This window comes from Planococcus citri, chromosome 3, assembly GCF_950023065.1.
Source record: "Planococcus citri chromosome 3, ihPlaCitr1.1, whole genome shotgun sequence".
Taxonomy (NCBI): Eukaryota; Metazoa; Arthropoda; class Insecta; order Hemiptera; family Pseudococcidae; genus Planococcus; species Planococcus citri.
In genome coordinates this window covers 11,270,646-11,297,479 of record NC_088679.1, presented here as the reverse complement: position 1 = coordinate 11,297,479, position 26,834 = coordinate 11,270,646, and the positions used below count along the sequence as shown (strand labels likewise).

Genomic DNA, 26,834 nt, shown 5'->3' with positions numbered 1-26,834 from the left:
ACTAGAAGAGACGATTTCCCAAGCTGTAGGTGGCCAATCTTCACTTGTAAGAAAGTCACTATTAAGGAGCCTTGGGAAGTTATATTAACGGGCCAGTGACCTTAAGAGACCAGACAGGCAGACAGACACGGACAAATGATCATGGGAAGTTGTTAGAAGGGCAGGTCAATGACAGTGAGAAACCAGACAGAAATGCAAATGACCTTCAGCTGTAAAACAGATGAGTCAATGACCTTAAGAAGACAGACGAGCAGACAGATGACCTTGAGAAGCCTGATAGACGGGTCAATGACTTTGGAAGGCCAGACAGATAGGCCAATGACCTTAAAAGGACAGACAAGCAGACAGACGACCTTCAGCCGCAAGACAGATGGGCCAATGACCTTAAGAAGGCAGACAAGCGGTCAGGTAACCTTGATATACCAGGCAGACGGGTCAATGACCTTAAGATGACAGACAGATGGGTCAGTGATCTAGCAAACAGACAACCTTGGGATGTCATGTTGACGGGTCATGTCTGATCGAACTTCTACTCAACTTGACCGAAAGACATATCCATGAGAGTATATAAATTTTCAAAAATCCTACTTTCTGCCAAAAATAACAAAAAATCTACCATTTTTTAAAAAACTGTCAAACAGTTTTAGTTTCTTGCTGAAAGTTGTCGATTTTTCTCAAAAAATTTCAAAAAGCATGACGGGTGAGCTGTTGAGCTTATACGCAAATGACCTTCCGCCATTCGTCAAACACGTTTAGTTTTATAGGCATTCATTTTACACCTCTCTCTTGAAAGCTCTTTTGATTTTAGCCCTGACAAAATATCAAATTCGTACTGGGAATGTTCAAAAACGCAGGTATATTTTGATAGGTACCTCACTTGCTATTTGAATCCATTTTCAGATTTAAGCCACATTGAATGTTAACCCCGAAATAATATCAAATTCGCTTTGGGGAGGTTCAAAAACGTACATTTCGATGCACCACATGACAATCGAGCTCATTTTCTGACTTTCCATCACTCCTCTGAAGCCTCTTCTGAGTTCAACTTGAAAATAATATCAATTTGAGCGATGCTCGACGGTTCAAAAACTTCCATTTTGATACCTCACAATGGTAATGTCAGGTTCATCGTTTTTCAATGTATCTCCTCTACCTTTTCGGTACATCTCAAATATGAACTCAGCAATTCAGCGTCCTTAAATCCCTCATAAATACAAGTAGATCTTGAGAACTTTTTCTCCAGGATTTCGTGCAATCCGCGCTAAAAATCAAAAATATTCGTAATGATTTCAAAAGTATCCTTGCGCCTTATTTTGTAAAGTTATGCAACTCGAACAACTTCGCAAAATCGGCCAAACGGGTCTCGTTTCGAACTAAAATCGGTTTATGTTATTAGGAGAATATAAAGTATTAGGTGGTCTTTTCACCCCTCATGATAATACCAATTCGCCTTGATTTTACAGATATGCAACTTATTTGACATGGCTAAAATCGTCAAATGACATCAAATCGAGTCGAAAAACGGGTTATGTTATTAGGAGAATATGAGATATTAGAAGGTTTTCAATTTCCAAAACAGAATTAGTTCAACGTAGTTTCAACTTCATTCAGGGCCGTATTTACGTATAGGCAGTATAGGCAGCTGCCTAGGGCGGCACATTTTAGGGGGCGGCAGATTTTTGCTATTTAAAAAAAAAAAATCGTACGGATTTGGCAAAAAGTACCTACGGAAATGTACGAATTTCTCGATTTTTATTACCCTATAAAACATGCAAAAATGGACGTTTTTTTGTTTCTTAAACCCATTTTTTTCAAAAAAATTTTCGCTCTCGCTTCGCTCGAGCAGTAATTTTACCTTTCTTCTTCTAGAATTATTCGGGGGGGTTGGGCCGCGAAGCGGCCAGGGGGCGGAGCCCCCTAGTTTTATATAACGTGATACTTTGTTAATTTCCTCATAAGATCGTGGTACCTTTTTGACTCATCTCTTGATTTATCTGGAAATCAGGGATGATAACCCTACAAAAATGGAGCTACTAATCATACCTAAATAATACAAGTAACTACAAAACGTATTTTTATTGTAAACATTTTGCTCAAGCTGAGCTTAAGACGTCAACTTTGACCTCTCAAGTTTTTTGTTTACAAAACAGTTTTCAAGTTGGTAAAAAAACATCCATCTATGATACAAAAATTTGCTTAAGCAGCCATGTAAGTCCGAAAGTAAGCATAAGTAACGTTCTGTGATATGGCCCTCACACGCCGCGGAAGGTTTCGCTAATTTCAAGTTTTCATGCCTAAAAAATTGGTTTTGCACGCGGTCAAAATCAAAAAACGAGTTTTTAAAAGGTTTTTTAGTGTACGAAACCATATGAATTTCATTTTTCCTAAAAAATACGGATGTACATAGAATAGATTTTTTGGCTGCCAGCACTTCAGAAAAATAATAAACAAATGCAATGTTTCTGATATTTTAATTACGTAGATATTGATATTGTACGTACGTTTTTTATATTTTGATTAAAAATTGAATTATGGGTGGGTGAAAATTTTCACACAAACCAAAAAATGGAGGGAGGGAGGGGCGGCAGATTTTTTTCTGCCTAGGGCGGCCTAATGTTAAATCCGGCCCTGACTTCATTCTATAGATGGCCCTAGATATTTCAAATTCTATTTTCAAAATCTTGAGAATTATTTGAGAAATTGAATTTTCTTCATTTTCCAACTTTTCGCAGTCAAATGATGGAGGTTTCTCACACGCCGAATTCAATAAAAATGAATATTTACGGAGTAATTGACATTTTTCGGATCAAAATTGTGAATTTTTTAGGCGTTTCACACTTTGAAAAATTTCATTTTCTCGCCAACAATTCCAAATTCTTTGATACGAGACAATCGACTGTTTTTCGATCATTAGATCTCACGATAAAAACCCAAAACGCATTTTAAAAATGAAAACAACTTTATTATATTTGGTAATAAATTATGTACAAGATATAAAAACTTATATAAAGTATACAAAAATAAATGAACAAGTATTGCTATCAAAAAAAGAAAAGAAAAAACTGGCTTAAAAACTTCATTTTATTCGTACAATACCTAGCGATAGAATAATCTATATATCATATTCGTTAGTTCATCATACGATACCTAATCGTAACAATAAAAACAAAACAAAAACAACATCGACGATTCTATAAAAAATTATACTCGCTATTTCGAAACTACTTGTCAACGATCATAATTTTGTAATTTGGTTACAAAACTGAAATTCTGATTCGATTTCAAACAGAAAAAAATAAAACATCGAACCGAACGAATAAATAAATTGGAAAATAAAAAATTCAAATTTATAAAAAATCACTGAAAAAGTACTCGTCTGATTCGAGTGCTGTTAAAAACGATAAAAAGTAAGGGAAAAAAACGTTCACAAAATTGTTCCAATAAAAATTATTCAAAATCAACGAAGCAAATTTTCCGATACTCTATCAGCTTCGATAATGTAACGAAAATGCTCTGCGGATTTGAAAAATTACAATTATTTTGAATATCTAGGTATTAAAAACTTCGTAAAAAAATTAAATCTTTGAACGAAAGGCGATAAAACAAATTTCAACTAAAAAATAGTACTCAAAATAAATACAACGCGAAGTCCTCTAATTTAAAAAATAATGAAAAAAAAACATAATGGTCAACGAAATACACACACACAAAAAAAAGAGAAATACATTAATTTACATTTGAAAAAAGAAACAAAATTTTTTTATAATAACCGGTAACTTATATCAGTACATATCGATACAAAGTACACCAAAAAAAGGGCAACTCACTTTTAAAAAAACCTACTTCACAACCTGGAAATAAAATAGGGCATGCACTGGAAGTGTTTAAGAAAAAAATCACCGATACGACGAAATGACATAGAAGAAAAACAAGAGTGGAATTTACAAATACAAAACGTACCTAAACCAGGCGTATTGAAATCCTTTTCCATATGGAAGCCCTATATTATTATGAAGACTCAGGTTGGCGACCTTTTTTCGTACTTTGGTGTACTTTTAGCCTAACTAAGTAAAATACTAAAGCTCAACTTATACGTAGGATTCTTCATCCATATATGTTCGAGTAATAACGTACTTTTGGATTTGATTACAATCTCCTAAATAATATGATGTAATGGGTGCTCTACGACTAGTTGCAGGTGGTGGGGGACGATATGGCGGTGGGGGTGGTAATGATCGGCTACGATGAGCAGCTCGATCTTCTTTCTTTTTCAGCCTGCCTCGTACGACGCACGTTTCCGAATGTACGGCGGCCGGCGAATAGCGTAATTTGGTAACCACTTCATTGCCTCGAGAATTCGATCGAGATACGTGAGGTGTGCAGTCTTCGTCGCTCAGAGTACTCGAGTCTTCGCACTCTGAATTTTTAACTTCTTCGATTTGTTCTCGGACAGCGTAGTAGTAGTCTCCCGTTCCGAACGGGGTCGATGGTTTCTCTTCGACTGATCGCGTCTGAGACGAAGGCGTCGACGTCGAATTCACGCAGATATTCGAATAGTGATTCTCGATCGATCTCTGGTGCGGCGACGAATTAACGCTCGTGTCGCATTTCACCATCAATGGAGGCGCCGACGACGTCGCTGAAGGTATGAAACGTCTGAAAAATAGATTGAAAGTCGATTAGTAACGCAGAATTGGAGAGATTTACGAGCAAATCGTCAAAAAACGAAAAGTAACGCATTCAAGAAGGGGGCTAACAGAGGCCCAGAACCGAGATAAATTGCTAACAAAGAGATCGCTCATTCTTAATAACAATTTTCGACGCATTGAAGCACATTTTTCCTGAGATTCTGCCTTCATCATCCCTCTAGTTCATAAAGTTCTGGTTTAAAGTGAAAATCAACACCAAATTTGAACTCAGCGAGGTCGAAAACCATACAATCGATATGTAACACGACAAATTATCATTTTTTTGAAATTTCGAGTCCACCTCCCCCTGCCCCCTCTCTCTTATCACACTTTTTAACAATTATTTTGCTTTGAACTAAGTCTTCAGGCAAAGTGCTTCTAAATTGGAAAGAAGAACTATGAAAAACTGAACATTTCAAGAAATCTTGGAGCAACATATTTCAAGGAGGGGGGGGGGAATTTCAAAAAATGATAAAAAATCATCATGCATATCGATTTCAAGAGTTTTCAGGGTGCCAAATTGAAAAATGGAGTCCATTCGACGATTAGAAGCACTCCACTGGCAAAAATAACTGCCAATGACTAATTTTCACTATTTTTCTCATTTTTCCAAACACAGATTCAAAATTTAATTTAACTCATACCACCAAGACATTCTAAAATTCTGAATAAGAACTGAACATGCCACCTCCCCCCTTTCCCCTCCAAGCTTGAATGCGTCACAAAAAACATATTCAAAAACTAGATGGTTACCTTTCCAGCATAGGAACTGCAGAACTATTTGATTCTTTTCTATTATTATTATAACTGACGATGGCGTAAGACGAAGAAGACGTGTCGTTATCTGTGGAGCTGGCTTTACTATCAGCTTCGGATGAATTTTGCGATACGTCAATTCTTCTCGACACGACGGAGCTTTTACGAGGATACGCCGGAGTTTGCTCGTACTCGTGGACTTTACGTCTCGGAGGAGTCGGCGGAGGAGCCGTACTATCGAGCAGGCTCTCCTCAGAAGCACTCCTTCTGACGTCGTTTTTGGTCTGCGTCGATGAGGAGTTCATTCTACGCGACCGTTGCCTGAACCAGGCCTGCCTTTGGAAATAATTCGGATTCAGTCTTTCTTCCCAACCTCCATAAACGCGAACGTAATTGGTTGGCATTGATATAGAAGGCGAAACCTGTGTACAAAAATTTGAAAATTAATATCATTCCAACTAAAATTTTCACAGCACAAGTAATTTGATCAGAAAAATTTCGATTTAGAGAAAACGAACGTACCTTCGCATGAGATTCAAAAGCCGGATCATAACCACTCGAGCTAGTCGACCCGCTTTCTTCTTCGTCAGGAGTGTAAAGCTGCGAATCGGACATCGTCAGTCCAGAATCTCGACTCAGTGACATTTTATCTTTTCTCGGAGGTGGACTACATTCCAAACTATCTATCGATGAATCATCCCTTTTCATTGCTGTGAAACAATTAACGTTAGTATATTAGTCATGGCAAAGACAAGACGACGACGACGACAAAATGTACGAGTGAGTATGTCAATATAGGTATACGTATTTTGTATACTTACAATCAGATTCTTCGGTACCCGAATCACGCAAGTCTCCCAGAAGACTAGGTACATGAGATCCGCATAAGAATTCGCAATGGGTGATCAAGCATTCGACTACAGCTGGCACGACACGTAGATCATCGCCGACATTGGGACAATCGGACCAGAGTAACGAGGGTCCCACGCAGACGCCTAGATTGGCCGCAGACATCAATGTATGACACGATCTTCTGGCGATATGGTAAAGTACGCACAGGAAGTGTATCAGAAGTAAGTGATTCGGTTTCGGTAATTGGCCCAATACTCTGAAAGAAATAAAAATAAAAATATTAAAAAATATGAATAAAATTCAAGATACAAACATGAGTATTAACTACTTGGTGATGTTTTAAAAAAAATCGTATAGGGTTGATCAGAACTCGTTGGAAAGGGTACATAAAATATAATGCATTTTTTCGATCAATTATTCAAGTTGGAAGTAGCTACAAAAGGAAGAGCTATTTCTCGTTGAAGATGTTTTGGAAGGGAGGGAGGGAGGGAGGAAGGGAAGGAGGGTGGAAAAATTGAATGGTTCATCTCTACTCTAGAAGGCTAGGCTTTCTGGACATTTTGATTTGAGCAAAAGTTGAAAAAAAGTTGATATAAATCAAATGATTGTACTTGTGATGAACAATTCGAGTTTATTTTTTGAATTTGTTTATTTTAAATTCCAAAATTCAGAGATTTAAAATAAATCGAAAGTTATTTTGCTTTAATAAGTATGTTGTTAAAATTTAAAAGTCGAGGATTTTTTTTTTAAATTTCAAACATTTTTTTTTTTTAAATACAAAAAACCTCAAAGGCTCGAAAGTCATGAAGCATTGTAAAATTGATGAAAAATTACTAATGCTCAGAAATTTTTTTTATACTTTCAATTTTACCAATCTTTAGTAAAGTTTGTTTTCCAATTTCAATTTTCTTAATTTTTTTTTTTTTTAAATACCATCTATTTATGAAAACAAATTAAATACCATACTAATTTTTTATAAAATTACCTACTTTTAGTCAATTTTGACTATTTTTAGAGAATTTTTCCAATTTTGAATAAATTTGTCTAATTCTGAGTACCTACATTTGACTAATCTTGGGTAAAATATTGGCCATATTATAAGTAACTACCTTTTATCAATCAGTTTTTTCGGTGTACTCAAATAAAATTGTACATAATACATTTTTAGTAAACTTTACAAACTTTCAATAAATTTTACCAATTTTTTAAAAATTTTACAATTTTAAATATTTTTATGAAACAAAATGTACCAATTCTTCGTGAAAGTAAATTCTACATATTTTTTGTAGTAAATGTCTCCCATTTTTAGTAAATTTTACATACCAACGTTTTGTACATTTTTTCAGTGTTTAATCAATTTTACTGATTTTGAGTGAATTTGGCCAATTTTCAGAAAATGTTTACCAGTTTTCAGTCTGAGAAGGCAAACCTTACCAATTATTATCTGAAAGCAAATTTTACCCCTTCTTAGCAAAGTTCACAGACTCTCAATGAGTTTTACCAATATTTTATAGGGCATTTTACCCTTTTTTTGAGAAGTTTACTATCTTTTAGCACAATATTTAATTTTGATTTTACCAAAACATGATTCTGAGAGAATTCAAACTCTTTCGGAGTAAACAGTGAATTCTACTTACATATTTCAAGAGAATTTCAATTTTAGCCAATTTTTAGTAAAGCTACCAACTTTGTATATAATTTATCGATTTTTGACCAGTTCTAGAAGAATTTAACTAATTTTCAGTGAAAGTGAATTTTACAAAGGTAAGTATTATTTTTTAGTTTTAACAAATTTTTAGTGAATTTCATCGCCAGTTCTTGGGGATAAATTTCACCTATTTTTAGCCACTTTCATACATTTTTAATAAAATTTGTTACATTTTAATCAATTTTATTCAACTTGATGATTTTTTTTTTTGTAAATTTCATCAATTTTGAGTAAATTTGAACAATTTTATACTGAAAGCAATTTTTACCCATTTTAAACCATTTTTTCCAATTAGTGTTTTTTTTTTCATTTTATTCCCAATTATTAAATTCCACCAATTTTTAGTGAATTTTACCAATTTTTTCTGCTGTCAACGTTACCTTAGTGTTTTTTGCAAATTTAGAACATTTCTTCAAAATACAAAAAAAAAAAAAAAAAAAAAAATTACTCAAAAGAAAAAATTGAAAAATGTACTAAAAATTCGAAAAAAAAGGTTCCAAATCATGTTTTATTTAAGAATAGAAATCTGAAACTCTGTGAGACATACTTTTCCAACCTATCTTAAAACAAAAATGATCAAAATTTTGTTTCAATTGTAGATGAAAACTAAATCGTTTTATATTTTTGAAAGGTTGTTTCTTTATTGTTTTCTGAATTCAAAAAATAATAATTTCGTTCTGTTTGGTAATTTCAATATAGAATATTCTCTTCTCAATTTTAACCACCCCCCCACCCCAACCAGCCAGAAATATTCAAATTATTTATCTATATTTTTTTCAAAGTACTCATCCCCTTCTTCCTGCACTTTATTCCATCCATTTCAAAAAAAAAAAAAACTTTCCTCTAATAAATAAAATCAGGGATCCACATTGTAAAATTGCACCACGATTTTTAAATTGAAAAGACAACGAATCATGATTTTTCAAGCACCAGAAATTTATTTTTTTAGTTTTGGGACACTAAATAAAATACCCTTTTGAAATTCTGATCTTCAAATTATTATTCAAGCAGGCTAATTTTTCAGTCTGGTACAAACTGGATTCATTATCTTCTACCGGCCAATTACAAAGCAGACTAGACATGGACTATTGTAAATCCACTCCACATAGAGGATTGCAATCTTCAGCTATAAAAAAATACCATAGAGTGTACGATGTATATATTGCAAATAAGTACTTTAGTTCAAAACTGAAACAGCCAAAGCCCTCCCTCCTCTTTCCATATTAGCATTTACTATATAATTATCTCCCCACGCATCTAAACCGAACAATAATACAATTTTTTATACAACTAGGTATAGTCTGAGAACTTTGAACGATGATTTAACCAACAACCTAATCAATTCTCTAATCGAGCCGACCGAGTTCTAATCCACAGGATACTCGATATGACGAAATCCACCCCTTACACACTGTAGGTAGTCAGTATGAAATGAAATAATGACGCGATTACGCTGTCAAAACGCATCACTCTCGGTACATAAATGTACAACAACTACAAGTACCTAAACACATAAATGTACGCAACATATAGGTGCTCACCCTTTCATTCTATATAATTTCGTATTCAAATTAGGCGCTTCTAAAGCGGATCTCCATTGCGGGTACAAAGCGGTCGTCAGCAAAGGCTCGGGTAACGAGCGTAAAAAATCTTTGAGCAAAGCTGCCGTCACTAGAACTGGTACATGTTCCCAGGTAACCTCTTCTCCGGTATCGAGTTTATCTCGAAGTTCGCGTACTAGACGAGCGTTGGCTGATTTTCTGAATATACCTTGCATAAAAGGTCCTTTGGCGAACACTTGATACAACATACTCTGCGTAGGTAAACAAATAGTAAATCATTAGTCGAATGACGAGTATTCGTTCGATGATTCGATTCGTTTGGTACCTGGACCTGCTTTCTTTCTGATGAATTAAGCAGATGGGTACGTGCGAATTCGAATCGTACGTGTGTGTGAGTGAGTGAGTGAGAGGTGTGAGATGGACATTTAATAATGAATCACACACACGATGACAAAAAAAAGAAAAAAAAAGATGAGAAAAGAAGCATCGTACTTACCATAATAGGTTTAGGTAGGACTTCACCGTCGGTTAATTTACACAATGGGATTCCAAATAAACACGCTGACTGGTCTTTGCTTAAACTTCTACGAAAAACATGGCCTATTTTCATCGTTTTGGTACTAGATTTTTTGTTATTCTTTTTATTCTCTAGGACTGGATTTTTAGCTGAATTTCTGCATCGAAAAAAAAAACACAACGATCGATTAAAACATACCCTTTAGACACGAGTATTTTTGCATCAGCATCTCGATGTACTTACCTTAATATAAAATGACACCTGGCCACCGGATCGTGTATATTATTACAATGATCCAGATCGAATCCATCTTCGGAACTTAGACTATCTCTTAAACAGCTTAATTTTATGGCAAACGGACGTTCGTGACCGATCAAAGGATATGGCGCTTCGTCGCGAGCAGTCTTGGCCCAAAGTTGAAATTGATTAGAATCCAGGTGTCTCATTTCTAAATGTTCCAGAGCTAATTTAATACAATCACGAGCAGTTTCTTCCGGACCAACGCTGAATGTTTTGCACTGCAACAGAAAAAAAAACTCCATTAAAATTTGAAATTATTCTCGACTTCTTGAACAACAAAAAAAAAACCATCACTCTGACAACTTCATCCTCTCACTCCAGTGTTGGCATTTCGCTAAACGACAACGACCTTTATTTTTTTTCATCTCTCCCTTAAAAATCAATTATAGTATATCTGCATACAGAGTACCTATCTATATATTATATTGTGCATATTCAAACGAACTCCACTCTCCTAAAGTGTCCTCACCTTCTCACTCCTTATAGTATACATTATACAGCATAAAAGAGTGTTACAATGGCGGTTTGTATTGTCCTCAGCCACGTATCTGCCGTCCAACTATATTGTATGCGGACTAAGAATGATGAATTTATCTTTTGACGGAAACAATAACAAAACGAGAGACATCGCTAAGGTATTCTTGTTGTTTGCATTTGAATGTATTTCAACTGTTCCGCGTATACTATAATAATAATGTATACTACCTAATTCCTGGAAAAACTCGATCATTTAAAACAGATCTTTCACTTCGACTTGCTTTTTTTTTTCTTTTTCTCCAAGAGTCACTTTAGGCAAATGTCATTGATCGCATTTCTCCCCCGTCTCTTCCCAAAAAAAAAAGGTCCATATATTTCAAACTGCCGATTTTTCACGTTTTCTTGGTACTTGACTAAATGAATAAATTTTTTAAAGATGAAAAAAACCCCTCCCACTTCCCTTCTTTCGAAAACCAGGCGAAAAGAGATTAAAAAGTGATTCCGTGAAAAAAGGACAATAGTGGGTAAAAAAAAAGGTCTTAATTTGAATGCATTTGCGAAGGATAAAATATGCACCAATGCACCAGCGTCCTCGTATTTCCAAGTATTTGTTTATTAAAAGTCAGGTAAATGAAGCTAATTTCAAAGAAAAAGAAAAAAATGTCATGAGAAAATGAAGGAATAAACAATCGTATAGGAAATCTTGGAACCCGAAGAACCTACACTGATAACTCGGTAGAGTCGAGTGAAAAGCACTCGGATGACGGGATGACTCACAAACAAAACATGAAATTCCAACGACAGAACCGGATCGCAAAATGGCACAGTAGAAAGTGAAAATTACATCACCTTTTTCTCCCTCACAAGCCCATACTGGATTTGAAGGGATGAAATGAGATGTGCGAAAAGATAACAAAACAGACAAGCAGGTGGGTAAACTGGTCCAGAAATCGAGTATCTTATGTCAAAATTTGGCCATCCCTTAACCCTTGATGTAGTAGGAAAATATTATTTAACCCTTAAATGGCACAAGGTGGTGAATTTCACCACACCAGTTTTTTCGATGCGTTACGCTGGAAGGAAAGAGTGCTCGGGTGGGAACGACTATTGGTACATGTGTGTGTATGTCTTGCGCTTCAATTCCGCTGTTGAGCATATTGCATACTTTTTTATTTTAAGGGGCAGAAATTTTTTAAAACGAGTGAAATAATAATTATTTTTGAATTTTTTGCCCCTTAAATGAGAAGAATAGGCAAGTTGTTGTACATAAATTAGTAGAGCATGGATACATAAATATTTACCAGGCGGTAGTTTTATTCCAGTCGCTGTCGATTGGCTACGAAAAATTATCACAAAATATGAAAAAATTGTATTTTTTTTTCAAAAAATTTTGCCCCTTAAAATATGAAAGTAGGCAATGTGTCAAACATGTCAAATGAAAGGGTGAACATTTACGCACATGTATCAGGTAGCCATGATATCAAGTCACTCGTCAGTCCAGTACAAGAAAATCTTGAAAAAAATATAAGTGTGTCATTTGAGGGTTAAAGTTTTTGAAAAAAAGTAAAATATTAAAAGCACTATGGTTTTCTCTGAATGATATTTCAACAAAATACAACTAATTTTTTGCCAAATTTATATTTAAAAAAAAAAAAAAAAAAAAAAAAAGGTTTCTAAATAAGAAAAAAATTTCCTACAGCATTTCAAGTCAATATCATTACCCGGGGGGGGGCATTATCTATACTAAAAATCAAGTCACCTTGCAATCCAAATCAGAAAAAATTGAGAATATTGAGAAAAATCAGCCCCTATTGATGCCTGATGATAAATTGGAACTTGAAAAAACGAGGAAAAATATCCAAACAACAAAAAAATTAAAATCTAGATCAAAACAGCTTTTTAAAGTACCAAATCAGCCAAAATTTCAAACACTAACGTTCATTTCTTGAATTTTAGGAAATTTTTGAAAAACTTTATGCCAAGAATGAAAAAATGGTTTCAATCATACTTGAAAAGTGAAAATTGTACTCATCTACTTCATTTTTTACCCCTCCCCCTTCTTCCCCCCCCCCCAAGAAGTTGGAGGCATTTCAAGACCAAAATCACAAGAACTGAAATCTATTTTTTGAATTTTTGAAAAACATTGGGGCAAAACATGAAAAAAATGAACTAAAAATTGGAATGTATATAATTTTTGATCCTCCTTGCCCTTCCCTACCCATGGAAGCTTCTAAACTTCTGAAGCCAAAATTTGAGAGTAAAATGTATTTCTTAAATTTTTGAAACCAGAAAAAAGTTTAGATCAAAAATGGGAAAAATCAAATTTATTCAAGTACCTACATAATTCAACTGGGGAGCTGAAAATTGCGTGTATTTCATTTTTGACCCCCCCCCCCCCCGACAACCCACCGATCATACAAAACGATTTCAATCCCAAAGGTCAAAAAACTACGTCGATTTTCTGAATTTTGGGGAATTTTAGAAAAACCATCACGTATAATTAGCCAAGAAAGCTCCCCTCTCCAGCTCACTATTCTATCAAAGAAATTATAGCCTATAATTTTAAGGAGTAAACTCAATTTTTTCAATTTTGTGATACTTTCATGGGTATTTGAAAAAAAACATATTTTAAGCAGAATAATTCAACTGGGAAGCTGAAAATTGTACGTGCTTGATTTTTGAGGTTCCATTTCATCGCTTCCTGATTGCAAGAGGTTTAAAGCCCAAAAATTGTAAAAATTTGACATTATTAATTATTATACTTAAGTTAATGTCAAATTTTTTTCAGTTTTGGTAAATTTTTAAATTTTCACCAAAAAGTTGAAAAAAAAACCTTATAACTGAGCGCAATTCAAGTCAAAAATTTCAAGTCAACCCCATTTCCTCAATTTTTGGAAATCAGAAAAAAATCTTAATTTGGTCCAAAATTTAAAAAAAAATAGATTTCAAGTGCCTACATAATTCAATTGAAAACCTGAAAATGGCATGTACATACACCATTCAAGAACCCCCCCCTCTCTCTTCGTCAATTCAAATCTATTTAAAATTCGAAATTCTAAAGAGTGAACTCCATTTTTTGAATTTTGATAAATTTTTCAAAAACATTCAAGCCAAAAGAGAAAAAAAATTAACCTATAACTGAACAAGAAATCCGAAACTATCCCCACCCCTCCCTCTCTCCTACTCTACCTTTCCAAAGATTTCTTCTTAGAAGCAAGTGGCGCCCAAACCTCTAAAAAGTGAAGTCAGTTCAATTTTGAATTTTAAGAAATTTTTGAAAAACTCTAAAACAAAAAAATGGGGAAAAAATGACACAACTGGAGGAAAATCTAAAAGATTGATAAAGGTCTTTCCAGCACCAATTTGAAGCAGTTCAAGGCTAAAATTCCAAAACAAATGGAGCCTATTTTCAGAATTTTGGGAAATTTTTGAAAAACTTTGGCCCAAATTTTTTAAAAAATGAATAAAACAGCTGAAAATGGATATCTATTGTACTTCACTTTTGAGCTTCTACCCTTCCCAGAAAGAAAGTAGTTTGAAGCCCAAAATTCCAACAGGTCAAGTAAAATATTTTGAAGAATTTTTGTAAAACTTGAAAAATTAACACTTTAGGAAAATGATATCTACCTTGAAAATGAGAAAAAATTAACAGAATACTAATTCAGCCTACTTAAAAATAAAATTGTAACAAAAAATTAATCCACCTATTTTAAGTACATTTCAATAATCTCCCATAATTTTAAAAATTAATCACAATCTCAAAAAAATTTACAAACCCAAGGTCTTAAAAAAAAATCAATAAATCCATCACTGAAAACCACATCACGATAAATTCATCAACACCTAAAAATAATGCATTTTTTTCACCCACCAAGCAGTCTTCTCTTCGCGTCAAATGATACGAATACGACACGCAACTTCTCAGCACATAAATCTTGGTACCCATACACCTCACCCTTCGCCTCATTTACGCTCCGTACACTTCTAAAAATACAAATATCCCTCTCGATTTCTTCCTGTTTTATTCATCAGTATTTATAATTATTTACTTAACCTATAAAATGTTCAAAATACAAAGACGAATTGAATCGGAACTTGGAACTAACAATACATCAACACCTCACAATAGTACATAGAACGTTTCCTCCGGGTGATTTTTCTTTTCATCTGGGCACTTTTTTGTTTCCTTGTAATATTTTGCACCATGTACTCGTACTATATTCGAATAACGAGCGTACTTATTTGATCAACAGTTTAATAAATCACTTTATACTTTGATGAAATATTTTTAAAAAACGATTGGAAGCTCGAAAGATTCAACTTACGTATTCGATATTGGTGCTGGAATCGTAGTACATAACTTGGACATTCGTAGAACATGGCTCTTTTTCGTTTTCCGTTCGAAACACTTCCAGTAACTTATTCCACCAAAGATCTCTAGCCGCTTGAGTGCTAAAATCAAACAGAAAAAACCACATTTCAATATCATGGCAACGTGTAAAACATGAATTTAAATCACCATTACCATCGTCGACATATTGAAAAAAATGTAATAAATATTTGGAAAACTTTCACGACGAACTATAGAGGATAATTGAGCTATTATTCTGACACCTACGCGATTCGTACGTCGTATGTACCTATTTCATAATTTAACCGAAATAAAAATAAAAAAATACCTACGTAAAGGTACCTTCGAGTAGGGTATATTAGCGATAAACTATTAAATTATGCTGACAAACCGTACCCAGCATATAAACAATCGAGCTCGCAGCTCCGATAACATCTCAATTATGCAATTTGCGAACGTACAGTCGTACACATGTCGTCTGGACCATCGTACCGAACGATCGTTTTGCGAAAATGAAACCAGAGAACCGAGGCGTAAAACATCTAATGACTCGGATTCGAAATTACGCCATTATCCGCCCTCGTCGCCATCGAACTCGAAAGTACGACTAAGATGCACTTTCCTCCATACGTTAATCCAATTACATTATTTAAAAAAGCATCCGCATTTCCTATATGCAAATATTCGTAGCGACAAATTTCACCTTTTCACAATTGTCACCGTTCCAGATATGACAAGATAAGACGGATTCGTCCATGTGTTCTAGGTCCCTGTAGCAAATATCTAACGCTTCATTGGGTTCCGTTTTTTTCCGCGGAATTTTATTTACTCGTAGATGATTTTTCGACCAAAAAAAAAAAAAGTGACAAATGGGTTGAAAGGATGATTGTAGATTATTTCCTGCTAGGAAACAGTTGCGAATAATACCCCCGGTGTTAATATTTGTATCTACCTGAAGTTAACAGTACCTACAGCTGAGATATTTATTCGAATGGGTTAAATATGTATCATTTGCCAGGAAACAAACCTTCGAGCTTAATACCTTGGTAACGGGATTATTAATAGATGGGACTATTTTTGAGAAAAATAAAAAGAATTCTCGTGAAAACAAAAGGGGTAAATTTGGAAACAAACCGTAACAAAGTAGAACGAATTAAGATACGGATTAAGAGAGATTTAAATTTCCTCCCTGTTTTGTAAATTATCATTTCTAATTGCTGATTTTATGGGCTGAAATTTTAAAATTTTGAAAAATCATCTCAAAAATATTGATCTAGTTTTGATTGAAGTAAGAAGTTTTATTTCACAAAAATCAACGAACAAATTTACGAAGAATTAAAACTAAAGTGGGGCAAAACGTAGAAAAATTCATAATAAACGAATTCATTCACCTTGACCAATTTTTTATGCAATTGGCCATGGCCTTTGACAGAGTACAGAGTGCTCAAAAAATACACATATCAAGATTTTAATGAAAATTTAAAAATTTCAAATCAATTTGTCCTTTTCTCAAGGTATCAAGTACCTACACCTTTATAAACTCATTCGAGGCAATGAAAAAAGCAAAGCTCCAAAAAACAAATAAAATGAATTAATCTATAGAAAAAATCTATACCTAATTCATAACCTGTTCTCAAGGTGCAGACTATGCAGAGCTTTCAAAGACGTCAACGAAACAACAGAAATGAAAAAATACACACTCAGTTTCAAAGACCCAGCGTCATTCATTAAGTATGTACAAAAAAATTAAATAATGGATAGTTTGAAAAATAAAAATACACACGCTGCTTGCAGCTTTAAAAAAAAAAAAAAAATACACACACCGATCAAGTTTACAATAAGTATGTTTTTTAACGTGGATTTTCGAAAATCTGGTTTTTGAACTTTTTCCCAATCTCTTTGTTATAGAAATATGTAATCGGTTAAATTCACCAAAAAAAAAAAAAAATTGTAACATTTACAGAAAGAATTGTCGAGATTCAGTTTGTTAAGATGATCTGAAAATTGATAAAATTCATCAAGAGTTGGCGAAATTCACTCAAAATTTCGACCTCATGAAAACTGGTGAAATTCATTGAAAATAAGTGCCTTAAATTCATCAGTGAAATTCGATGAGAATATCGAGGAAATTCACTGGCAATTGATAAAGTTTCCTCAAAACTTATTAAGTTTCGTAAAAATTGATAAAATTCATACAGAATTTGTAAAATCTTCCATAAAAATTGGTAAAATTTACCAAAAATTGGTAAAGTTTTATGAGAGTTGGAAAAATTTAATGAAAATTGGTAAAATTACAATATTGCTGAATTTCAATGGTCCAAAAAAAATTTGTTCAAATTCATTAAAAAATTGTTCAAGTCTGAAAAAAATTTGTAAAAATTACTCAAAATTGATCAAATTTATGAAAAATTGGTAAACTTTGCCAAAAGGTAAAATTGACTAAGCATTGCTAAAATTAATTAATAAAAATTGGAAAAATTTACTAAGAATTTGTGGATTTTAATAAAAATATAAATTGAAAATTTATGAAAATGAAACATTTGCTATGGCAATTAGGAAAATTCATTGAGAATTGGTAAAACTCAAAAAATAATTTTATAAAACTTGATAAATGGTAAAATTGACCAAGAATTAGTTAATTTAATTAAGAATATGTATTGGACAAATTCGTCATTACAATTTGGTAAAATTCACTAAAAATAGGCGAAACTGGTAAAATTTATCAAAACTGGTGAAATTTGCCTAGAATTAGAAAATTGTTATACAAAATGCAAAATTTATTAAAAATCATTAAAAATGGTAAAGTTTTTGGAAAAATTGATAAAATCTACTCAGAATTGGTGAAATACTTTCGTTGAAAATTTGAAAAACTTCATCAAAAAAATGGAGAAATTTGATGAAATTCAGTAACAATTGAGAACTGGCAAAAAAAAACAATAATTCATAAAATCTGCTGAGATGCAAAAAAAAACAAATTATGAAATTTAGAGAGAATGTCAGTAAATTTCATTAAAAATTGTTAAAAATTCACTAAAAATTGAAATTCATTAAAAATTAATAAAATTTACGAATAGTTGGTAAAATCGACTCAGAATTGATAAAATACATTTAAAGTGTGCAAAATTCATCAAAAAAATAGTAAAATTCAACAACAATTGCGAGCTGGTAAAAAAAGCCCAAATAAAAAAATAAAAAAATGGTGAAATTCAGAAAGAAAGTTGCTAAAGTTCATTAAGAAATTGATAAAATTCACTAAAAATTGGTCAAGTTCCTGAAAATTGATTAAAATTGAGAATTTGAAAAATTCGATGAAAGTTGATAAAATCACTGAAAATTTAATGAAATTCGCAAAAAATTGGCGAAATTTAATAACCATATTGGCCAATTCACTGACGATAAAAATGGGTAAAATTCATCAAAAATTGGCAAATTTATAAAAAATTGACACAATTTAGAAGGATTTGGTAAAATTTACTAGAATTTAGTAAAATGACTGAAATTTACGAAAAAAAATTACCTAAGTACAATTTTATCTTTTGGTAATTCTTTCTTCTGCTCCTTTCTATTTTCCCTCCTGTTTATTGTACTTCAAAGTTGAGGAAAATTTGGTGTAATTTTCAGCCCAAATTATTTTTAAAACATAATAAAACCCTTAAAGAATGTTTTCTTGCACCAAATATTGATTTTCTGCATCATATTTTGAAAACGATCTCCACTGAAAACTTGACATTCTCAAACAGGAGCGAGCTGAGTGTCAGATTTTCTCCCCCTTCTCCCCATCCTCTTCCACAAAATAGCAACATTTAAATCCTCGAATTTAAAAAAAAAATCTAATTTTTCATAAACTATAAAATTGCCATTTCGAGTTGAATAAAAAGACAAAAATTGCCTTCATCAAACAGGCGAATTTTAAAATTACCACAAATTACCCCATAAAATTTCCACTTCTCCCTTCTGCAACACTTTTCTCAAATTTTCCTCGTAAAAAAATTAGAAAAAAATCACATCAAAAACGTCACTTTATTATTTTTCAAAGACAATGACGAAAAACACTTGAAATTTCCAACGTCATAAACACATTCACTGAGCTCATAAAACCTACAAAACCGGAGATAATTTGCAATAAAAATGAAAATTATCTCAAAAAAAAATCCACCGAATGTATCGTATCACAACACAATAACAATAAAAAAAGTGCATAATGAGGTAAGCACACACCCGAAAGAATAAAACCACAAAAAAATTAAGTACCTACTGACACTAAAAATAGCATAGCCAGAATACCTACCTAATATTCCACAAATCGAAATACATAATATATGAAATTTAAAAAAAATCTAATTAATTTGCATGGGTGAGCTAGTTAAACGAGGAAACTCTTTATGCCAAGGTTTCACGTACCTATACGTACCTACATTATCATCACAGGACGATAAAATTATATCCAAATCAATTATCTTTCTATGTAGCATCCGAATAGAGAGCTTTGTTCTCAAACAGGAAAAAAATAATTTTATAAAATTCAAACTGTGTATTCTCATTATTCAAATTCCTCATCTCATCTACAACATGCCATTAAAAAAATAGCCAACTAAATCTCCACATATCTCTTTCTCTATACAGGTAAGCTGAACTGAAATTCAATTCTAAACATCACCCAGAGATAGCTGAATAGTCACATGTTGTAAAATATGAACTCGTATACAATTTTTGAAAAACTGTCACACCGATGGTGGATCTCTACGAGTGAAATACACACCTACCTACCAACTCGTATACGTAAATACAACGACGATCAAAAATAACCCAACATTGGCACACAAACGACGAACAGTAAAGTTTTATTACATTCATAAAACATCTCTGGGTGCGAGTCGAAGTCGTCGAGCTATACACAACTAGAGTCATATACACAGCTATACGAGATAGCCTTAGCTGACAACGACAACTGCTGGAAATGTACACGAAATGAGCCATTAAAAAATACATTATAAGAGAGGAAAAACTTCTTAATCGAGAATACCCTCCGGTCTTATCAATAGAATTGGTGCAGGTGTGAACCATACAAGCGTACAGGTTAATTTAGGATGAAAAAGGGTAGGTCTTGGTTTTGATCTACTATAGGTAGTAGGTACCCTATACCCAGAGTTGAGTTTTTTTTTCCTTTTCAATTGCGACAGTTTGTCTATAAAGAATGCTACGATACGTGGAGCAGGAGCTGGGCTAGATTTAATACCTCGAGACCAAAAATATACTGCAGAGGTGCAGGGTGCTTGGGGCCTTTTTTTTTCTTCCTTACGTGATGCCATAACAAGAGCTAAATAATCCTTTTAGAAAATAGGTATTTTTTTTTTATTTTACAAAATAGGATATCGAACAACACAGAGTTTCGATCACCTTCACCCTTGTTGGACCGACGACGTACAAAGATAAAATGGCGGTATTACCGCGAAAATACGTGAGCGAAATGGTCCATCGAAGGATGTAGTGGCGGACATGAACAGCACCACGCCGGTATTTCCTTTCTCTCACTCGATCATCTCCGGAAACTGTGAGATTCCTGGTGAGGTGAACACGAATTTTGATCGAACCTGGATCCCTTGGGCTCGGCGAGCCGACCGCGACCGGCCAGTCGCCGCGAACCTTGTGGCTTATAGAAAAGCGACGAGAGACGGAACCGAAGTATGCGCGAATGGCAGCACCATCCATCGGCCATTATTTTAATTCATTCATTCGATCGTGTACTATATGGTTCATTAAAAGGTCTAGACTTTACTCTATAAAGATCCATCGGCCAGAGAAACGACGACGCGCGACGTGTGGTCGGAGACAATTATCGGTGATTTAGCATCAGATAAAAATCTATACCATAGTTGAGCGCGTCGATTATTATTTAACCTTTTCTTCTTGGATTTCTTTATATATACCTTATAGCTAGAGAGCCGAGTGCTGGATGCATATACTCGTATACGATACTAGTAGACTCGCACAGTAAGCCTTCGATGGTCAACCATCGTCCTCTCTATCTCTGCAGTCGCCAGCTGACCAAAGACGTATACTTATTCGTTGTAGAGTACGATTTACACGTGAAAAATACTACACAGGCAGACGAAATGTAAGTATATAGTGAGTTGGATAAAATTTCCGAGTCATGTTGCGATAACCGAGAGCTGAGACGATTTCGGTGATAAATATGATACTCGTATCCCCGTGGTGGACTTTCACTCGAGTCGACGAGTCAGCCTCCAATTTAATTCAATTCGAATAAAAATGGCTCGATTGTCGAGTCATATCTGCGGGGGCTGAAGCATGGTCAAGTTGAAATCCAACCGAGTCTGGTTATCTTTTATTTATAGAGAATTATTATATCGAAGGATGGGTAATATTTGTGATTTAACCAGCTCAAATGAAGCATACGTTTCCAAAACGCACCAAGTCCAATTTCAAACATTTTGAGGTTGCAAGGCCATCTAGCATAAAGTTGCTGCCCAAAATAGTTGATTTTTTGATATGTTGTGCCCAAGGGTCTTGGCTACAACAATCAAAAAATCAGCCAATTTGGGCCATTTCTACGTTTCCAAATTAGTATACTAAGTACTATGAATTTCTTATCAATAATTTTTTGGACTTAGTGCGTTTTGGAAACGTATGCTTCAATTATTTTTATAAGCTTATATACAGCAGTGATTTTTCGTTTGAATATTCATTCAACTTTGAAGCTCTATAAATTTATCTGCACAGATTTAAATGCAATTAAAGGGAGGTTCAAAATCATTTTTTGCAGATTTTGAAAATTTCAAGTTGAACTTTTTTTTCTGCCAAAGCTCGATTTTCAATTGAAGCCAAATCGGGGGTCTGATATTTTTAAAATGAGGAAAAAATTCATCGTGTTTATCTTCTTACATTTAATTGATCCGAGCATTTTTCACTCGAAGATCTCAGTACTTTGAAACAGGAATTCCCCCTCCCCTCAATTTTGGTCAAACTTGAAAAAAATATTTAAAATCACGTGGCATATCATTTGTTATGTTTTTGATAATACTAATAATTTCAAATTCCAGCATTATTTTTTGATGTGAGCCCTACAAATCCCACATCAAATCCCCAAATTAAAAAAAAAAAAAAAATGAAAAATTTGTCTGGCATATGAGTTGATGCGTTACTCGAGGTGCTGATTTCTAATTTTGACTCATTTTTCCTTTTTCAATACAGGCTTCCTAAGATTCACAATAAACCTCCAAATTTAAAAAAAAATTAAAAAATCTGTGACACGTGTGATTTGTTTCAACTTTGAAAAATTAATTTTATGGAATATTATTTCTGACTGGTTAATCGTGCTGATTTTGAATTTAAATTTATTTATTTATTTTAAATAAGAGACTCCTAAGCCTCATAATGAGCCTCCAACTTTCAAAAAATTAAAAAAATTCTTGTGGTATATGGTATTGTTCGGTTACTTAAGCTCCTGATTGCAAAAATTGAATTTTTTCTGTTTTTTTTTTTTATTATTATTAATGTGAGCCATCTCAATCTCATCACATGCCCCCAAATTTCAGTAATAAAAAAAAATAATAATAAATGAAAATTACGTATTTGTGATTTTTTTGATGATTCTGATTATGAATTTCAATTTATTTTTTCTTGATTATAAGATCCCTAGGCCCCACAATGAGCCCCCAAATTTAAAAAAAATTGAAATATTCTCGTGGCATATGATTTGTAGGGTTACTCGAGCTCCTGATTGAAAAATTTGACCTATCTTTTTCATTAATAAGGCCCTCCTAAATCTCACACTTGAGCCCTCAAATTTAAAAAAATAAAATAAAAATCATGTAGGCATTCGTGATGTTTTTGATATTTTTGATTTTGAATTTTAATTCAGTTTTTCTCGATAAGAGGTCCCCAAGCCTCGTAAATGAGTCCCACATTTCAAAAAAATTAAAAAATTTGCGTTTGTTGAGTTATTATGAGAGCTTTTTTTGAAGTTTTACCAATTTTTCTGATGATGAGGGCTTCCTAGACCGCACAAAAAGCCCCCAAAATTAACAAAAATTGAAAAATTCTACATGAAATAAGATTTGTTGAGTTATTCTAGGAGCTGGTTTCGAATTCTGACCTACTTTTTCAGTACGAGCCTCCTAAGCCTGACCACAATAGGACCCCAGATTTTTGAAAAAAACATGAAATGTTTTAACTATATAAAAATTAACTATACAAAAAATTTTCCATAATTTTCAAATATAAATCGATACTTCAAATTTGCCTTTCAGTAGTAGAGAGGCTCAGAAGACGGGAAAATTGGACTGTCGTCAAATGTTATGATTTTATATTTTTTCAAGTGATACGAGTTCATAAATGAGACGATAGAGCTCTTGTAAAAGCTTATATCAAAATTCTAAAATTTTCATTTTGGAAAAAAAATCATTTTCTTCTGACTTTTCCCTCAAAAATTGCAAGAATGTTTGAATCAATACATTTTTCTGCTTTCTCATAATATTATGTACTTACATTTCAAATAATTGGAGAAAATTATTCAACAAAATTAATGTTTGTGCCTTGAAACGATGTTTAAAGTAGTTATAGGAGGGGCGGGGGAGGAGAATTTAGAATAAATTAAAATGTCACTGTCCAAAATTGCAAAAAAAAGGAGAGAAAAATTTCCCAAGTGGACAAATCTTGTTTTCAGTCCTTTCTCACTCTCTTTCTCTTCTTAACTCAAAAAATTCAAAGCGATCAAATCATAATTATCTGTTCCCGAGTCAATGATAATGGAGTTATTTTTCAATTATTTCGATTTCTTCCCCAAATTGAGTTATTTTCTTCCCAGAACATTTCGATCCGTTCATTTTTCTTTGAATTTTCAAGCTGAAAGTTTACAAACGAACTGAGCTCTGATTTCAGAGAAAAATCAACTTCTAATAGGATCGAAAGAAATCATCCTAGAAATATGAGAAGCACAAATGTATCGTTTCAGAGTTAAATCAACTCAAATATCAGTTTTTCTAAATTAAAATCTCACAAAAAATTCACCTTTCAAATAATCTTTCCCTTTAAAGAAACTTCAAACAAATACAAGGCCATTGAACTGATCAAATTTTCCAATCTCATCCTGTGAACATTTCCACCGTACTTTGAACTTTGAATTATCAAACGAAATGTTTGTCAATACATAGCAAGCTCGACACATCGATAAGTCAGTCACGTATAGTTTGTCAACAAAATGAACAAATTAAAGTGAAATTAAACAGGTCTATCTTATGCCTTTGTTTTCGACACTTTTACAAGTGTAGGTACCTAAATATAGAGAACTAAGTGATAAAATGCATGTTTCATCGATCACCTCTGATATCTTCTTCCTCTCTCAAGTCTCAACATTCAATATAAGGTTCACAAAAAAGTATTCAATCTATCTCTACGAATGATATCTGCTACGTAGATATAAAAAGGACACAGGAAGTATTGCGAAATTTCCCCACACGAACCCAGAGTCTACTTCCTGTATCCTTTGGTGTATTTTCTCAACATTACGTAACCTTACAGGTACCATCATTTTGGCACCAATCAAGATACAAGTTGCCGGAACATTAGCCAATAATAATGCGGGTAGGATAGATTGAAAAACAGGTAGGTAAGTCTAGGAAATAGGTAATATTTATCACGAATCGTGGAGTACGACAAATTGCACGAATTCCACTCGAAAATGAGTTATACAATGAGCTTATCAATTTAACCATAGTACGTATGGAAGTACAATGAAGAACATGCCATAAAAGTACAAGTAAACAAGACGTCGTGGGTAATAATTCAGACAAATGAATCAAAAAATAAACTTATAAAACGATAACGTAATCGATAGTTCTGCAGTTAATAGATTAAGATAGGTAGGTATATTTTGCAAAGTTAAAAAATGTTCCCACTAAGGCGATAACTCACCGATAAATGGCTAATTCTGCGGGTTTCTTTTTCGAGTAATAATTTCCGATAAAATCCACCTCAGTGTTATAACTTTTAGAATTCTTGAAACACCAGCATCCGGAGTCGTATCCGACCGGATTCGAAGACACCATTTTAACCATAGTTTTAAGAAAAAAAAAGCACTATCGCGACGATTTAAATTTATATTTTATTAAAAAGTCGAGGGAACACCTCGATGGCTCGATTAATTAGTAAATAAAAATGAGAAAATGATCCGAAAACGACATGTTTTTTGTAATTTCAACGTGCTACCGAATATACATTACAACCGGTTGTATTCGACCAACAACACTACTGCTGCAAAGTGTCACAAACGACAAACGCACTGTTTCCCACACCACTGTAAACATCCGAATAAAATAATCACTCTCTATGCATAGAACGCCTCGAGTGAGGACTCTTGCTGTGACAGTGTTACCAACCTTACACCTATATTTACTCTCTACGACACGAGGCTCGAGATAAATGATTTGAAAATAACGTACTTTTAATTTTCTCTTTCCTATCAGGATTTTGAGATACCTCTGGAAATTTCTTTGAACTATTTTCTCTCTTTTTTTTCAAACCGAGCTGGTCTCAAATAACATGTATTTTTTTAACGACCAATCTGACCAAAGGAAAGAAGAAAAAACGCTTTAAAAATAGGTAACTGGACATAGGTCTAGGAGATTTTTCAATGCAACCGCACAATATTGTATTTCTCGCCTAAAAACCACGCCATTTATTCGCTATTTGCACATTTATCTCGACTGAATCATTTTACACTCGGTTGACTTCGCTGGACTGGCCAATTTTGCTATAAAGCTCGTATACTTCATACCAGCAAATGGGCCACATTATGATAATCATACCAAAGGTAGGTATATCCCGCATATCGAGCGCATAAATCGGTTCGACCATCTTAACACCTACAACAACACCTCATCATCATCATAATGGTCCATTGATAAAAACCACCTATACTCTAAGCTGTATTACCGCAGTACAATTACCTCGTTCTTAAACATGTATTTAATAAATCTGTCTCTATCCTAAACCTCTACACTCTTCCCTGTATCGTCTAGATGACGAATAGCTGGCTAGTCTTTGTGATTTTTCGTCTTATGGTCTCTTCTATAGGTAGGTATGGTATAGGTAATAGCTGCGTACGAATTTCAAAAGAGACACTACGATTAACCAATAATTTTCTGTAGGTATATTTTATTATATTATTATTATGTCGAGATAATATTTTTAAATCGATTTCATATAGCTTTGGAAGAAAACCCGCTAGCTATATGATCGTCTATGTACAATGTGCATGAATAGAGTGCCTAATTTGGATGAATTGCCTAGATGATGAAGGGAGTGGAGAGGGCGGATGATCCGTTCGAGATGTACAGTGTGTATCTACATAATGTAATGCTCTGGTACGACATATTGAATGGTAATTGGATATTTCGATCGAGTATCGATATAGTACCTCTACCTATTAGAATGATCTGTTGGGATAATTCGTCTTAATACATATTTGTATTCGAGTAGATTAGGTTTATCTACTCACGTATGCTGCAGGGATTGAATACGACTAATACGAGTAAACGTAGCAAAGTTATTTCAGATTATTCCCCCTCCCCCCAAAAAAAATCAAATTTGAAAATAACTATGA

General features: G+C 33.6%; 1 protein-coding gene across 5 annotated transcripts in view; it reads right to left on the bottom strand.

Moving 5' to 3' along the window:
- Nucleotides 1-2,940: 2,940 nt before the first annotated feature.
- The window catches only part of LOC135840860 (rho GTPase-activating protein 20-like), a 363,692-nt gene continuing 339,798 nt past the window's right edge, over nt 2,941-26,834 (bottom strand). For all 5 annotated transcript variants that reach the window (XM_065357586.1, XM_065357591.1, XM_065357590.1 and 2 more), the window contains 8 exons: nt 15,186-15,312; nt 10,327-10,601; nt 10,063-10,240; nt 9,546-9,817; nt 6,266-6,552; nt 5,967-6,154; nt 5,442-5,866; nt 2,941-4,656 (listed from right to left, as the gene is read on the bottom strand). In XM_065357586.1, the coding sequence (XP_065213658.1) occupies nt 4,089-4,656; nt 5,442-5,866; nt 5,967-6,154; nt 6,266-6,552; nt 9,546-9,817; nt 10,063-10,240; nt 10,327-10,601; nt 15,186-15,312 (2,320 nt within the window). In that variant the 3' untranslated portion in view covers nt 2,941-4,088. The remainder of the gene's footprint in view (nt 4,657-5,441; nt 5,867-5,966; nt 6,155-6,265; nt 6,553-9,545; nt 9,818-10,062; nt 10,241-10,326; nt 10,602-15,185; nt 15,313-26,834) is intronic.